General features: G+C 37.2%; 1 protein-coding gene across 5 annotated transcripts in view; it reads right to left on the bottom strand.

The window, feature by feature from the left end:
* Window positions 1-16,918, bottom strand: part of KHDRBS2 (KH RNA binding domain containing, signal transduction associated 2) — a 365,680-nt gene that overhangs the window by 190,661 nt on the left and 158,101 nt on the right. For 4 of the 5 annotated variants that reach the window (XM_061347847.1, XM_061347845.1, XM_061347848.1 and 1 more), the window contains exon 4: window positions 2,857-3,003. The exons of the other annotated variant lie outside the window; for it this stretch is intronic. In XM_061347847.1, the coding sequence (XP_061203831.1) occupies window positions 2,857-3,003 (147 nt within the window). The remainder of the gene's footprint in view (window positions 1-2,856; window positions 3,004-16,918) is intronic. 5 annotated transcript variants of the gene reach the window in all.

Below are 16,918 nucleotides of genomic sequence, written 5' to 3'. Positions count from 1 at the left end.
ACATAAAAATAAAATTGGGGGTTCAATTATTCAGAGATATGCCTGTTAGAGGCATACTAATGCACCACCTGAGGCCAAGCTGCCTGCAGCTTTGAAACATGTTAACATGTGGAACAGTCAATGTAAATAGCAGTGCTTAGTTTCTACCTCTGACTTGGAGGTGAAATCTTCACTAGTAAAAATTTCGATACTATTTTTGGGCAATGTTGCAGGTGAAAACTAAGTAAATGCATTGAAATAAAAAGTAATTGTTCATTAAATCTTTCCTTCAGTTAATAAACACTCAATTATTTCCCCTCCAGCCTATTCAACATTTTTCTCTTCTTCTATTATTAAGTTTTCCAGGCTTTTATTTTCAAATTCAGTTTCATTAAAACTTATGGATAAAGTATAAAGGCATTCTTCCATCTTACTGATACAATCGGTGTTATTTCTAAGGGCAGTATTTCCCTTAAACTTCATAAAATTCATAAGCAATGTCAAAATTTATTTTAATGGTTTATTGCATCCTAGATTTGTTATAAATAAAACTCTTAGATTTTACTGCTTTCATGCCTGTCATTCAATTCTAGTATTCACTGCTGCAATAAATTAGGTCTTACAAACAACAAACCATCATAGAACAAATTCAAGAGATGCTATAAGTAGGGAACAAACAGGAAATTATCTAGCGCAAGCTTTTTGAGTGTAAATCCCTTGACACATGTTGCAACCAGCCAGTTAATTGTAAATCGTTGTAAATCTGAAATGAAGCAGAGGGGGTAAAACTAACAAGTCATAAACTAAAACTGTTACTTGTTTGCAGTGATTATTGCTGCTGTCAACCAAGTCCAATATCTTGCAACAAAGAAGCTGTTTTTATATTTCTTCCAGTGTAGCTGTTTCCAGCTTGTTCTGGAAAATACATATAATACTTATCAATACATTATGGGTCACACAAAATTTATGCTTTCACAGATGCTGAATGTTTACAACAGCATCATACTACTCGCATCACACACTGCTCTCTCTTCCTTATTTACCCACAACAGATTTTCTCAGTATTGGACAGAGTACATAATGGTGTTAAAAAATGGTGTTCTATGCCAGGGGGCATATCACCACCGCATCAGCTGTAATGCAGGACCTGTCTTTCAGAATGAAGAGGACGTACAAAGATAACTCTAAACAGGAGCCTCTTACACAAGCAAATTAAAAGTTTGGCAAAGTCACAAACAACTGGAAATAGGGTTATCAAAAGGACAAAGACTGAGAATCTTTGTAATTAGCCCTGCTACCATTTTCAGCAATGACACTTGAGACTTCTCACGAATATATTACTTAACTATAAATTTTCTTTCAGTCTTAACGGCTTGGCAGATTTTCACCATTAACCTGCAGCCAAAATGGGATTCCATGTTATGTTGCCAGCATTACAACACTGACCTAATTTGTTCCTCATACTGTATGTGCAAAACACAGTCAGAAAACATGAAAAAAAAAGTTTTTGTGTCTTATGGTTATTTCCCAGAATTGAACCAGTATATTACCAGTATTCTAAAACTGTAAATACAATAAGGGGATAGAAAGGGAAAATCAGAAAGGCAGATTCAACTTGTTTAAAATATAACTCAACTTATTATAGGCTCTCACTTGGTGCCAATGAATTTTGTTATTGAAAACAAATATCCATCTGTTTTTTAACAATGTTAAGTTACTTATTTTTTATAAAAAATATTAAAAATTTTTATTAAAAAATTAATTTTAGTAAAAAATTAAAAAGTTGTAAAAAATATTTTTAGCTGCTCTAAAAAATGTGAACATTTAAAATATAACAGTACTTAAATACTGGGCTCATAATTTATTCTCTTTTTCCCCAGCCAAGAAAACCCCACCAAATAAAACATTTAAGTTCTGCCATGAAAATGTGTGTATGCCTCACTTCTCTTACCTTGGCATTTACTGAATCCTTCCATTATTACTGAGATATATGAGCATTATTGCATTTCTTTTTTTACCACAAATAGAAACAGGCTTCCATTATATTTTTTTGAAGGGACTCAAGTTCTGAACCTTTTTCAAGTACTAAATAGGATAGATCTCAGGCAGTAACTCATGTAATTCTAGTACTACATAAAATAACTTTTACTTAGTATTTAGTATGCATATGCTTCAATTCTAGGATAAATACTAAGTATGACAATGTCATGGAATACTGTATAAATGTGGAGAAAACAAATTCCAGTGAGTTTGATGGTAAATCAACAAGACAAAAGGTAAGTATTTATTTAGTATAAATCAAAGCAAAAAGGTTCCCAGCTTTAGAATATGTTTCTGCTCTCTCCTAGCTGATGAAGGATTGCTAAACTGGGGTCTGAGTCATGACAACCTGTCTGAACAGAATCACCTGAAGAACGTTTTACTCATGCTGTTTGCTCCACAAGAAATTAATTAACTTCATTAGCAAGATATTTAGATTAATCATTATATATACAAAAGAATGTTTTTTACAGACTTAAATGTTCAAAAATCTCAAAAGTGTACTCACATACTAATGACTAATGTCTGCAACCAGAAAAAACAAGCAACTAAACCGCTCTTCCCTTCCAAAACGAAGAAAGGAAAGAAAAAAGAGAAAAAAAAATAAAGACAAATTGAAATAATAAACTATCTAGGAAATGTATCAGTGGACCAACTCCTCAACTGTGACAATTAATGGCCTGTTTGGCATCTCCCTGAGATGAAAGAATGAAAGATGAATGTTCAACAGAATGCTGTTTTTTGTTTTTCCCCTTGAGCTAAAGGTGCTTAAAGAAGGTACAAATCCAATGCGGTATAACCATAACCAGTCACGGAAGGATGCTATAAGTCACTTACAGGAACGAGGAATTTTTTTATTTCTTCCAAGGCATGACTCATACGAGAATACGCTTCTCCAGGCGGAGCAAACACTTCAATTAATACGTGAAGCTCATCACTCAAGTGCGCGTATTTGGCTTCTCCACTTTTCCTTAGTTCTTCCTCCTACAAAAAAAGTGTGTGGGTTTCTTTTTAGAACTGGGAATCTACTGATTTTGTATTGATTTAGCATTTACAGAGAACATGACAAAAGGACATAATATAGCAGACTTCTAAACCCTTTGAGAAATAAAAGTCTAGTACAAGCCACTTAAGAGATTTAAAAATCAATTGAGTGTTTGAATGATAAAATCAGCATAATTACCATCTATAACAGATTTTAATCAGCATAGTAAAAACATGCTAAATACTACAGAAGCAAGTGCTGAAATATTAAACCTATAACGGAAAACCTGCACAAATCTGTCTGAATCTTAGTTGTTCACAATGGAAAAGAAAGGCTCATTTAACATTTCGGAGCGCTTTAAAAATGCTGTTGTTTATTAAAGTGTTTAAGCTACTTAATGACTATCTGAAGGCTGCACATTTTAGTATCACTAAAATAAAGTATGCCTTAAGTCGTACTATTTGAGATATAAGGTCTGAGTTGTTCCAGTTCTGATATATGGTACCTATACAATCTAGTGTACACTGGTTAAGATGGTGATTCACCTCACGTAGATTTATCTTGTCAATCTCCAAGTCCCAGTTTTCCAGCTATAAAATAAACCTAAAAATCCTACTTTATGTTAAAGTAATGTTTTAAAACGTCAATCCACTTTTTTATACAAGGCTTTGAGATAGTGAATGTAAATCATAAAACATATTCATAGTAGTTACCTCTACATAAAAAGCAAACATATAAAATAGTGATCATGTGAATAGCATTGACTGTGACAACATAACGAAAAAATGTTGTCATTACTACAGAAGATAGCAATAAGTAACGCTGAAGAAATGAGTTTAAAACTTCAGAATTAATTTTGAAGAAAATATGCATATATATCTGCTTTTTATAGACAGAAAACATAATCATAGAATCATAGAATGGTTTGGGTTAGAAGGGACCTTAAAAATTATCTAGTTCCAGTTTCCCTGCCATGGGCAGGGACACCTTCCACTAGACCTGGTTGCCCCAAGCTGTCTCCAACCTGGCCTTGAACACTTCCAAGGCAACCACAACTTCTCTGGGCAACCTGTGCAAGTGTCTCACCACCTTCACAGTATGGTAATTCTTCCTAATATCTCATCTAAATCTACCCTCTAATCACAGAGAAAGTAAACTAGTTTGCTTAAAATTTGCTAAGAAGTTACAGCTTTATAAATACACTAAAATACTTTATGAACTTCTGGATTTTTTATATCTAAGACATAAAAATTGTAACGATAGATTACAATTCTTATTTACTTATTTATTTATCCTTTAACTTCACCTGTCTTAGCCTTGCCTCATTTACACCATTGCTTAAAACCAAAAGTATCTACACAATGCTATGCTTCAAACAATACACATCCAGTTCTTTCTATCTGCAGTAGAAGATGTACTTAATGATTTTTCACAAAACACACAATGGTTTAATCCTTTAGCTCCAGAACCCTAGATCTTGCTCCATGATAAGTCAACATTTTGCAGATGATGATAAAATCATAACTCAATACATGTGACCCATGATTTTATTTTTGAAAGTTGAAAATTGAGGTAATTGTTTTAAGCTAAAAAATAAATATTAAGATCATCAGGACAGAAGGTAGAATATCTTTATATTTACTCTTAAAGTATCTTTGTCATTTTATTTTTTCACTTGAAATCTCACCAAAATGTTCACAGAACCAGAACATGAAATAACACTCTCTCATGAGATGTTACAATGCTTTTCAGTTTTCTGGAAAAAAACCCAAACATATGACTGTACTTCTGGAATAATTTGACATGAAGTATTTCAACAGAATTAAGTTTTAATAGTTGTAAAGTGATATCCTAGTAATTGCTCAAAGTTTTCTCCATAATGCTTTTTAAAAAGTCTCTTGAAAAACACCAGAAAGCCCCCAAAGTCAGTGCTGCGAAGTTGACATCCACACTACTTAAATTTAGGATGACAGGACTACCCCTTCTCTTAGTGTTTTTTGCCTGCTAGTTGTAGTCTAGTTGCACAGAGCTCCCATAAGAAGTCAGAGAGCCTTCCTGGAGCCCAGCTTCAGTTTAGTTAGGTGGAATAGGAGTCGGTTCATTTCCCATGGTCTTTGTTCAGTGTAAGTAATGGCCAAGTCCTTGGGAATGATCAGGAGGCTCTCCCCTAAACCATGCTTCTGATTGAAGCTAAAACACTAATGAATAAAGACCCCACACAGTACTGGTAAGGACCAAGATGGATTGAGACTTTCTGGCATCTGCCACATGAAGGCAAAAGGAGTGACATTATCATAAATCTATCTTATACAGTGCTATTTATAAGGTTATGGAAGTGCTGTTGGCCTTGCAAGACTGCACCCTTAAGGGTCTCTAATGCACCAGTCCAATCACCTATGGACTTTGGTTATTTTTCATACAATTACGCCTTAACCACCTGTTAGGTCCAGCTATTCCCCATGGTGCTGTTTGTAACTTTTGTCAGATTCTCACACCTTTTTACATTCTACCATTTCCCACATCATGTGCAGTTTTCCAGAGCCTGTTTAGCTTGCACAGCTTTGGCCAAGGTTACCTAGCAGCCTAGTCATTTGCCTCCAGCTCTATCATGGAGATTGTAACTGCTTAAGCATACTCATGTAGACATGAATGGAATTACTGTGAAAAACAGTCTGCACTGAAAGCCTGATGCATTCACTGTAGAGAATGACCTTAAAAACAATCAAATGCAGTTTATGTCTTAGGCACTGGATCTTAGGGGAAAAAAACCCAAACCAAACACCAAAACCAACAACGCAAAACAAACAAAAAAAACCCAAACAAAAAATCCCAACAAATCTAGGACCCGATCAGCTCTGATTTATAAAATGAATGGAAGATTCCCTGGGCTTCTGGATCAGTGATGGCAATCTCTCAGTACTGACCCTCACTCAGGTTAGTAAGTTCTTGTTTACTGCATGGTGATGTTTAACTGCACAGCAGGATAAGTACAGCAGAAAAAAAAACACCACCCTCCAAAGACAACTACCCCCTCATCCTGATCCTTTTCCACTCCCTTCTGCATGCTAATTCCCCTCATCTCTCAAGACTGACAGTACCATATTCCACACACAAACCCAGCTCCCCTCACCCTATGTGCTTCAGTATTCCTTCACCCTCATCTGCTACCTTAAAATGTCTGTCACACAGTGCTGAAGTCTACCTGCCCTTAACCTGATGCATAGCTCCATAAACCGCTCCCTCATAAAAGATAACAGGTGCTTTGAAACATCTGCTGTGTTTTATAATTTCCAGTTGACCAAAGCAGGGAAAATGAATTATAAAACTCCATAGAAGAAATTTGAGGAGTACTGGCCTCTGCAAAAGTGAAGCATGTCAGTGGTAAGGCTACAAAAGGCAAGAAAAATGATGAATTATCTCTGGATGAGAAAGCAACCTCACCATTTTAAAAGGATGTGTGTTGACAGAGAACTGATTTCTAGCTGGAACCCTGGCCAAAATGCTTCAATAAAACTACTGGAAGAAACTTGAAAGAACAAATGGAGTTTGCATAGCAAACAAAATTACACAACCCAGATCAATGAATAAAAAGTATCCTCATAACACTTAAATAACAGAATATAAAAAAAATAAGAGAAGCCTGCAGCAGGAATTGTGTAGATCTCAGAGATAAATTTCGTCAATAAAATACACAGAACTTCCTATAACATAACAAATACAGCTCTGAAAAGAAACAACAGGTACTCAAAAGAATAAAATGAGAGCTGCAGTGGATTACTTACCTTGCAAGAATTTGCAAATGAAAGCACAGCACAGAGATTAGACAACGATGATGATCACAGCGCTGTTGCTACAGATGCATTATTCATAAGATCAATGGACAATTCGACAGAAGAAAACTAATGAGTATAAAGTTTTGTAGATGTAAATCTACTAATGTTTAATATGGACATAAATGCAAAAATAAAGATGTCTGCAACGACTGCAGTAAAAGTAAGAAGTGAACTATACAGTAACAAGTAAATCAGAATAGGTATTTCAGGTCCTAGGTCCCATCAGTGGAGAAACAGAGAACAAACCAAACCAAACCAACAAACAAAAGAAAAAAAAAAAAAGAAACCAAAAAATGGAAATAATCTGAGAATGGATGTGGTAGAATGGCACAGCTCTCAGCAGGGTACAGAGTGAAGCTTAAAAGAGCTTAGCCATCCCCCAACTCTTGTTTTTAAACCAGTTATTCTCATTCCAGGAAGAGGATCAAGAAGGTGGAGATGGTGAGTACATGAGGGGAGGTCACACAGCAGAGCTAAGAGAGTGGGTATACAACACCTGCTGCCAGCCACAAAGACCCCATAAAGAAATACAGCCATGCAGACAGAACATTCCTTACAACAGAGGAAATTTGTTGAGATACAGGTGATAGAAGTTATTTTTCTATACTTGATGAGCCATGAAAATTCTTATAGTTGCTTTGGCAAAATAGAGCAGGGATTCAGCACTGCCTTGGGCAAACAGGCCCTTCAGTTCAAGGGTGCTTTATTTCCTGATGCTTTTCATAATGAAATACAAGAACACCTTTATGGCAAAGAGGTACTAAGCTGTACCTAGATACTAATTTTGTTTAGATAGGTGAGAAAAAAAAACAAAGACAAATCAGTAGAAGAATATGATAACGGAACTATTGAATCACTTTTGTAAAGAGCCCAAACACCTGGGGTGAATGTTAGATGAACAAAAAATATAAATTCTGTGAAAGAAAAATAAATGTTTAGGAAAAAGGCTAACACAATAAAGTGTTATGTGCCAAATCTGAGGCTACAACCAGTGACCACTGTGACCAACATCTAGTGACGTATGTATACATTATCTGCCAGAAAACTGATAGAGCAGAGAGAGAGTTCACAAACCTACAAATATTCCTACACTTGTACAAATCTAAGCAAAAGCTAAAACAGCATAGGTAAGAATCACCCAGTGTCCTAGGTTCAGCAGCAGCAGTGCTTAAACCACGACACCCAGTCATTAGACAACTGATTCGCCAACTAAACAAGCCAAAAATGAATATAGGCAATGAGTTGCAAGTTTGTAGATGTAATCCAGGAAATAAAATTAAGTCAAGAAATGCATGATTACTATAACTATAGATGCTTCCTAAGAATATTATGTTCATCTTAAAGCTTATGGTTGCAACTAGGGACCATTGCTTTCAGGATGCCTTAAGATTGAGGATGAAGACTTAGTCTTAAATAATGAGAATACAAAATGTCATGGGTTTATTTATGAGAGTCTAATTACCAGTTTGTTGCAGCCAAGTTACATAGTAGGTTATTTGAAATCCCACAAAGCTGTTACACTCTTACTATCGGCAAAAACATACCTTATATGAAGTATTTATTACTTTTCTCAGTAAAGTTGTAAAAGTCTCATCAATGAATTATTAGTAGTTTAGTTCCATACTAACACTTGCAGGTCAAATTACATGCAGATAAAATGACATATACAAAAACGCTCTGGCATCAGATGCTTTCCCTGGTGTTACGCTCTCCCTTTCACTGCCGTGGGGAGTCCTAAGATTAATGGCTTCAGCTGGGGAAGGGGCATTGCTGCGAGTTGGCAGCACTGAGTCCTTTGCTGAAAGACATATAATACTGATGGTGACATTTCACGGAATGTCAGTATATAAAATGGTGGAGTTGTCTAGGAGTTGCTGATCGCTCCTTGGGATTGGGTTAGGCATCAGTCAGCAACTGTATTGTGCATTGCTTGTGTTTCCTGGGTTTTATTTCTTTTTGTTGTTTTGGCATTTCATTACAGTTATTATTAATACTGCATTTTAATTATAATAATATTTTATGTTATTTCAATTATTAAACTATTCTTATCACAACCCACAGGGTTTTACCTTTTTTTCTGATTCCCCTTTCCATCCCATCAGGGCAGCAAGCAGCTGGGTGGTATTTGGTTGATAGTTGGGGACCATGATAACATGCTATGTAAATTGGTCTCTCCATCATTTTGCAACTTCATTCCCTATCCAAATTCACTGTATGGTAAGTTTTACATATGCTGCGTACTTTTTCTTTGCTCTTGTCATTGTTTGGACAGTTCTCATTGTTACTCATGAAGTGATTTTACCCAGCTCCAAGGGTTGCACTCTAATAATCAGTAACCGATCTTGATGTGAAGTCCCTGTTTACAGTCCTGGAGCCTTCCTTATCACCCTGTGCCTTTGCTTTCAAGGCCTCCACATCTATCCCAACCCGGTACTTTCATACACTTGAGTTCTATTCTAGGGCCATAGCAGCACCCTTTAAATAGAATAATGACTATTACCACTATCTATTAATTACAAATATAGTACAAATCTAGACAAAAGCTAAAATAACACAGTACAAATCAGTGGGCTATTAGACAACTGCTGCTAGAAGTAATTAAGTTCAAAAGGAGCCAAGCCTGGCTAGTTCCAAGCCCTGTGCTGCTGCCTGCCTCACAAGACATGACGACAACACCATCCTCACTGAGACACAGGGCTACAAGTGTCAGGGAAAAAAAAAACATAGATTACTTACTGCCTTCGCTGAACAGGTCTGGAAAATACTCCTGAGGTTTAAATCCAATCACTTGGGCTCTGCCACAGTGTGAGCTGGGATTACTAGAGCTACTCCTGAGGATGCTGCTCTGCACAGAAGTGACCAACACTAATTAGCACAGACCACACGATCAAACCTCACCATCACTTTAAGAAGGGCTCCTCGCTATGGGGTTTTGTTCAGCTACACCAGGCTTGCTGGCAGTCAAGTGCCAAATCAACGCATTCAAATGGATACAATTATTTAGTGATTTTATAAAAATAAGAGTAGAGATATTTTATAATGGCTGATGACATTGTAAGAACTTTAAGAGCTTAAGCCTGTGGCACAAGAGAAAAAAGATCATTTGAGCAATGCAGACACAGCTTTGTTCATACTGGTTGGAAGAAAATGTATTTTCTTTTTCTCTTCTACCATTCTTACTTTCTGGAAACCGTTCTACTAGTTGCATTACACCTTTCTAGCTCTATTTATTTCACTGTGTTTGGAGCTAACTTATCTTGGTTTTATAAATTGTAATCATTTTTTTTTAGACACAAATATTACAAATGTTATGGACACAAGAAAGCTCTACTAATGTTTCAGGTCAACATGCTAGCTGATGATAAATTATCCGACATCTTGAAAAGAAGGTTAACTGTATTTATGCTAATATTCTACATACTGATAATAATGGTAGTGTATTTATTTATCTGTAATCCTTATTAATCAGGAAACATTCATCTTGACATCTGTGAATTAGAAACAGTGCTCTCAAAAGCTGTGTTTAATAAAAGGAGTATTTGCAATTAAAATATACAAACAGGAAAATTTAAATTAAATAATTATTTTTTTCTTTCCTGTCATTAAGTTGTATATTATTTTTATTGTTATTATTAATATTGTGTTGTCATTATTGTTACTTTTATTATTATTGGTCCTATTGGAAGCTTTTTCTCCAAGGAACATACAGACAGAATATTTGTATCATCAGATTTGCAAAAGGTATTCTGTCTCTAAGTACAGGGCCATACATGAAAATAAACATTTAGAAGCTCTCAAGGTTCTGAATGATTTCTTTTGCTATGCACTATCAAACTGAAATATAAGTCAACTCCAGTTATATAGCAGTCAAGTACTTAGAAGTAGCACCAAGTGACCTAGCACTTACTTGGTTTTGGTCACCTGAAGAAAATACAGACTATTTCTATCATAGAGAAAATTCTGGATGGAAAAATCTATGCCTACTGTATTTCATGTATAAGCAGAATGAAAAACTTGTATTTCCAAAGAGTCAATCCACAGAGGGCTACTTTGCAATTGCCTTTGACTATGAAGGAAACTGAAGCTTCACTCTGGGAATTCGTTTCTTTGCATATTTAAACCCAATTTCACAATGAAAGTTCCAAGTACACACTTAAAGTAACAACTTGCTTAACCAACCATTTGATGAAGAATGCTTCCTGAAATACCAGCCTAGAGAATAAGTCCACTGATGCACATAGGCACTATTTCAGTAACTAACTGCTGTTGTAGATGGATACATAATGACATTTCCAAGCCCTTCCCAACCTAGCTATGCAACCTACCCACTTGGCTTATAGCTTTCAAAGAACTTGAGCAATCATGACTTAGGCATGATTTTGATCCAAACACCAGATTCCTATTCAGTTGCTTCCTATCACTGAAATCTATAGACACTGGAGTTGTCCACAGTAATATTCCTCAGACACAGAAGTGTCTGACGAGCAACACAGCATTATGGTGAAGGAGATCTGATAGTTATTTCAGGCTTAAGCTTCCTTGGGATTCATAAACTAATGAGGGACTAACTTAGATAGATGATCTGAATACACTGCTACTAAATACAGAAGTGTCGCTGCTGCTCTTTTATTTAATGAGGTGGCAGTTGGAGCGCTGATCAAGTTATGCATTACAAAAATTAGGAAAGAGGTGTTTGGTTTTGGGAATTTGCTAGATGAATGCCACAAGAACCATTTGGAGATATGTTCTGTTAAACTATTCATAAGTGATCCAGAAAACAAGTCAAACAGCAATAAAAATTCTCCAGCGATAAAAAACAGCTCTATCTGCGCACACTATGAAAGAATCTAGACAATGTTATTTCAGGAGAAAGGTCTTGGAGGCATTACATTCAGTTCTACAGAAAGGATTTGTCCTGTGTGCAGTATCAATTAAAAGGACATTTTCTATTACATATTTTTAAGAAAGTAAAAGAAACCAAACTGCAAAACCTGTACGATTCCCCCACTCACTTTAATACTGAAGAATTCCGGTGTCTCAATTTAAAAAAGTATTAGAACAAAAAAAGATCAAGATGAAAAGGATGATTATGAGCATGGAAATATTGCCATGTGAGAAGCTGAATATGAAAGTCTTGGTGATCTATATGTCCCTGCAGTTCAAGATGTCCTTAAACAACTAATTCTTGGAAGACCTCTCATCTTTCACTGCTTCTGTTCTTCCCCAAGCTTTTAGTCCCACAACCTGCAGGAGCTGCAAGCTGAGACCATTCTCATGTTATTCTGTCGCATTTTGAAACGTGAACCTTACCTAGTGGGGCGCGATGTGTTGCATACATACAGAATAGAACAACATGCGAGTTCTTCTCCTATGGTATTTGTAATTACTTGCTGATGTATTAGGTGTATCTGTTTTATTAAACAGCCCCTATAACATAGATGTGTATGCTTAAGGCAAGTATGTGTCAAATATGGAACTCACTTCTAATACTGTTTCTATTATTTGAAGGCTGCACATTTTGTTAAAGAGAACCTGTTACTAATTAGTATTCAAATGAGCTCAATGTAGTATTACAAGTGCCTCATCTAGAAAGCAAGGCAACACTTCAGCCACTCTGATTGCTCATTATAATCAGAGCTGAGGGAGTGCAGAGAAGAAAGATTTACAGGCACTTTCAGCTTCAAATTCAGGAATCACGACTGCTTCAAAATGTGCAAAGAACCGACCTCTGCCTTCACTTCCTCACCTGCGGCAGCAGCCTCCCCAGCCCTCCCACACAGCGGGACTTTTTGAAGGATAATGTTGACGCTTCTCTGACCAACCCTTTGAGGTTAAGTGGGAAGGAAGCCCATGCAAGTGGCAGGCTTCTGATCATCCCATTTAACTCCTCATTGCTTTTTCTAGCGAGTCTCCACCACTGAGCAGGTTTCCACGTTAACGCTTTGTACCCTGAAATGCAATGGTACCCCTGATGCAGGAAAGGTCCTTCCCTAGAATAAAGGAAGGGACTTCCCCTGACTGCCGTACTGGCTCAGGGAGAGGAACAAGAATGGTTCAGCTTTCACCAGTTTAAAGACTTGGCTAACATCTGTATCACAAAGTTCGTTTTCGTGCAACTGGGCTGATTGCCAATAGATATTTCCTAAAGGCTGTCCCTTGATTAACCACAACACTGGAAACAAAAGCAGTAAATGGATTCAAGCATCCTACCAGCAAATACAGAAAGAGACCACTATTTTGTATATCCCCTGGATTCTCATGCAGTGATATGGAAACCACACTGGTGGAGGGAAGGCATCCTGGCAGTGATAAATGGAGCACTGCGAAATAAGGAGGAAAAGGAAGTTCATAAATAATTGGTAAACACAGTATCTCTAATGGCATTTACACAGGCCAAAGTGTTTTAATACCTGAAATGACTTGGAAAATGCACCACCTTCTGAATAATTATTTCAAATAACAGATAAATCAAATACTTAAAAAATAAACCAGTTTGTCGAACTCTTTTTCACAAACACATCCTTTTTTTCTGAGCTACATTTCAGTGTTTTGCAAATGAGACATTTCCTCTCACATGTGACAGTCACACATGACTTTGTAGGTTTCATTTGCTTTTTCTTTCCTTGTAAGATTGGGTTCTCCATATTGACAAAGAACACAAATGTCCTTTTCAGTGGCAAAATTACTTGTTCCTTTACTATCCAGAAATTGTAGCTACTTGTATTATATTAATTTAGACAAATACATTTTACTGAGAGTGCAAGTTCTTGGATGGTTTCTCACAAAAGTGTCAGAAGTAGTTAACAGATGAGTATGTTATAGCAATATTACATATATCATGATTTTATGTCTGACAAATTTACTGAATGCAAATAAAATTGCTTGCAAATAGATTCTTGGTCATCTCTGCTAAGAAGGAGATTTGCTCTGCAAATGGAAGAACATATTTTATAATATTCTTATAATGGAAAACTGTAAGGTTATTAGTCCAATATAAGCTGTAAATGAGTCTGACTAAAAACCCTGATTTTTTTAATGAGTAGTGATTATAGTAATTCTAATAGCAATTTAGTTGAAAACTCATTTTCACTAAATGTGCAAAGTACTCAGAACCGTTACCATTCAGGGCACATCCAGCTCCTTGCCTGTGGAGCCTAGACCTGACCTCAACTCTGAACCACGACAGAGTGACTTAAGAAGCTATGACTCGTAAAGGAAAAGTTAAGGAACGCAAAATTAGTTCTGCCAAGTTTTTTATCTTAAGGTAACTTGTTTTGGGGGATGATAGCTTTTGGTTGGGGTAACTTAGGCTGTGACTCCAACAGGTACTCACTCCACTGTTCCTCACTGCAAGTTTTTAGAATATATTATTTACACAGTAGCATAAAGATGCATCCTCAGTGGAAGGCAGACTGACTCCTTTGGCAAGTTACATAAAAATCCTAGTCACAGAGAAAGTAGCCTGGAGAATGCCAAGGACTTTCCTCTGGGAAGTCCAGGGTTCAGAATTTCATGTTCTTTCTGCTGCCCCAAAAGAGATATCATGTATGCATTCTCCTAAACAGCGCTTCCCCCTGGTTGAAGGGGTCACTGTACTAAACTGGTTTGGCCAAGATGTCAGTGACTAATTGCACACAGGGCATTTCCCCTAAAAGTTCACAGCATGCTCCTCCTGCTGCCCTCCCCAGAAGTTCCCATCTCCCACAAGCGCTCTTACGGTGTCCAAACTGGAATGGGCTTAATAAACACATCAAACAAACATAAAATTGAAAGAGTAAAATAATCTAAAAATTCAGTTGAAAGCAGATCACTGTACTCCAGAAAAGGTTAAGTGCCAGCAATCCTCGTCAGGCAGCTAATTTTACTGCACTAAAAATTAATATTCATTTTGCACTTCAGTTTTATCATCCAGATCATCCTTGGCAATTTAAAGCACTCCTCCAACCCCCTTTATGCGCTCAGATTTATGCAAGAAGAGATAACCTTGTGCACAGGCTCCAAGTGTTGCAGAATTTTCATTAGATGGTAGCCGTATCTCAGATAATCACAAAATATGCAGATTACATTAACCTATTATAGTCAATACTGCTTCATGTCACCATCAGTTAGTTTACAACAAAACATCCTTCTGTTAAAAGGTTTTTCCCAGGAAACGCTGTAACCTGCCTTTGGCTGAAAATGAAGCATTTTATTTGTTTTCCAGTTCTTGAGTGCTTTAGCACCTGTGGTCTCCCTTGTTTCTCATTTTCAATACCAGTGCAAATGAACATAAAATAAAATTGAATAGCAGCCTGTTTATGGCAGACTTCTGTAGCTTTGAGACAAAAGGTGAGGGTATTTTTATTGCATGAGCATGCTCAAATGTTCTGACTGATACTAAATGGTGAAAAAAACCCACATTGCCTTTCCTTTCTTCCTTTCCTAACCTGAAAAGAGGGTAAAATAAAAAACAAAATAAATCTTAAATTAGAACTACGTGCACCACAGAAACTGAGCAGAGCTTTGGCTCCTTAATAGACTTAGCTCCTTCTACTACCTTTTCCATTGAACGGGGGATTTTTGCTTCAAAGTGTGCAAAGAACAAAGGACTCAAGTTCTCTGAGGGTATAATCAGGCTCCCTGGGCTGTGTTCAACCACAAGTTTCTGCTGATGTGCTGGATCTGAGGCAAAGGCCTCCGTTTGAAAAGACAGTTATAGGACAGCGGAACAATTACTTGAGTTCCCCCAGCAGGGTTCATTTACCTTGACTTAGGTCCAGAAGTGAGATATTTCAGCCTAAACTACTCATGTGAAGCTCTCAATGGAAAGGAACGGGCACTTTCAGAAGGTAACTCGTCTCAAGATGGGGTTGGTGTTCAAGATGATTTGGAAGTTTAGGTGAATAAATCAGTTTAAGGATCTAAACCATGCTATTAAAGAAGTAAACGAAGTACAGTTGGCCACTACAAAGATATATATAAAAAAACAGGCCTAGCATCGGTTGGGTTCTTTTGTAAAAAAATATTAGTGGGGGAGGGGGAGGAAGTACTGCAGTCATGTTCTAAAATTTAAAAATTGCTGGTATCACTTTTGAAACTGGCTGAAGAGTTACAGCTATCATTTAACTATTCTGGAAAAAGGTCATAGAACCAGCATGAATCTGAAACATTGCACATAGTAATTTTCACCTTCAAACACCTATTTAAGTGCTAACTGTTTTTACTGGGCAAGCTGGATGAAAACAGTTTATTAGAGACCTAGATGTCAGACTGCTGCTGCCACAGAGGGCAAACAACAAGGTGGAAACCTACACAGTCAGGCAAGCGCTATTTGAGATATTACTATTGCCAGCTTCAAACATATTTCTTCTGCTATGCAGTGTAATTTATTACCCAGAATCAGTCACTGACTGCAAAAACAACACTGGGCAACAGAACCTGGTATGATTTAAGAGAGACAATACATCTAATTATGAGAAACTCCCATTTGTTTTATTTTTATTTTATGAAAGTTACAGGGGAGTTTGACAATGATGGAGTTTCCCAGCAGAAAAGCCACACAGTGTTCAGTCTTTGACCTTTCTCCCAGGACCTGTGGGAACAGTGCTGCACAAGAACAGCGGATTAATTAAACCTCTCTCAGCTGTGGTTTACCAATTCACCACCAGTAAATCGGTCATACAAGGACAGGTTCTGCCCCCTGCATTCTGAACAACAGCAAAGAAGCCATCACATTATATTACTGCAAGCTCCTGAGATGCACACAGCAGTCTGGAAAAGGTGCCTGAGATGCCTGTCTGGTAAACAGAGCTTGATCTCTTGTCCATTAACAGTGCTCCTTGCATTGCTGCCCACCTTGCCTTATCTGCCTCCAGGCCTTGCACTGTCCCTTCCTCGGTCCTTGCTGCTGGCCCCTGCGAGGCTTCCTTCAGCACCTGTGTTTCCTTGGCATGTCCTTCCTCCACATCCTCACAGAGAGCACTCCACCAGACAGGAACTTACATGCAGCATGACTGACAGGAAGGAACAATGTGTGACTGCCTTCGTTCCTTTATTTGTAGGGAAAGGGGCTGTTTGCTGCTTTTTGTTCTGTTTGTTTTTC

This window comes from Neopsephotus bourkii, unplaced genomic scaffold (assembly GCF_033783945.1).
Source record: "Neopsephotus bourkii isolate Nb327-2 ecotype Australia unplaced genomic scaffold, CSIRO-AGI_Nbou_v1 NB_330, whole genome shotgun sequence".
NCBI classification, from domain to species: domain Eukaryota; kingdom Metazoa; phylum Chordata; class Aves; order Psittaciformes; family Psittacidae; genus Neopsephotus; species Neopsephotus bourkii.
The sequence above is the reverse complement of the archived record's forward strand: the minus strand, read 5'-3'. Positions and strand labels throughout refer to the sequence as shown.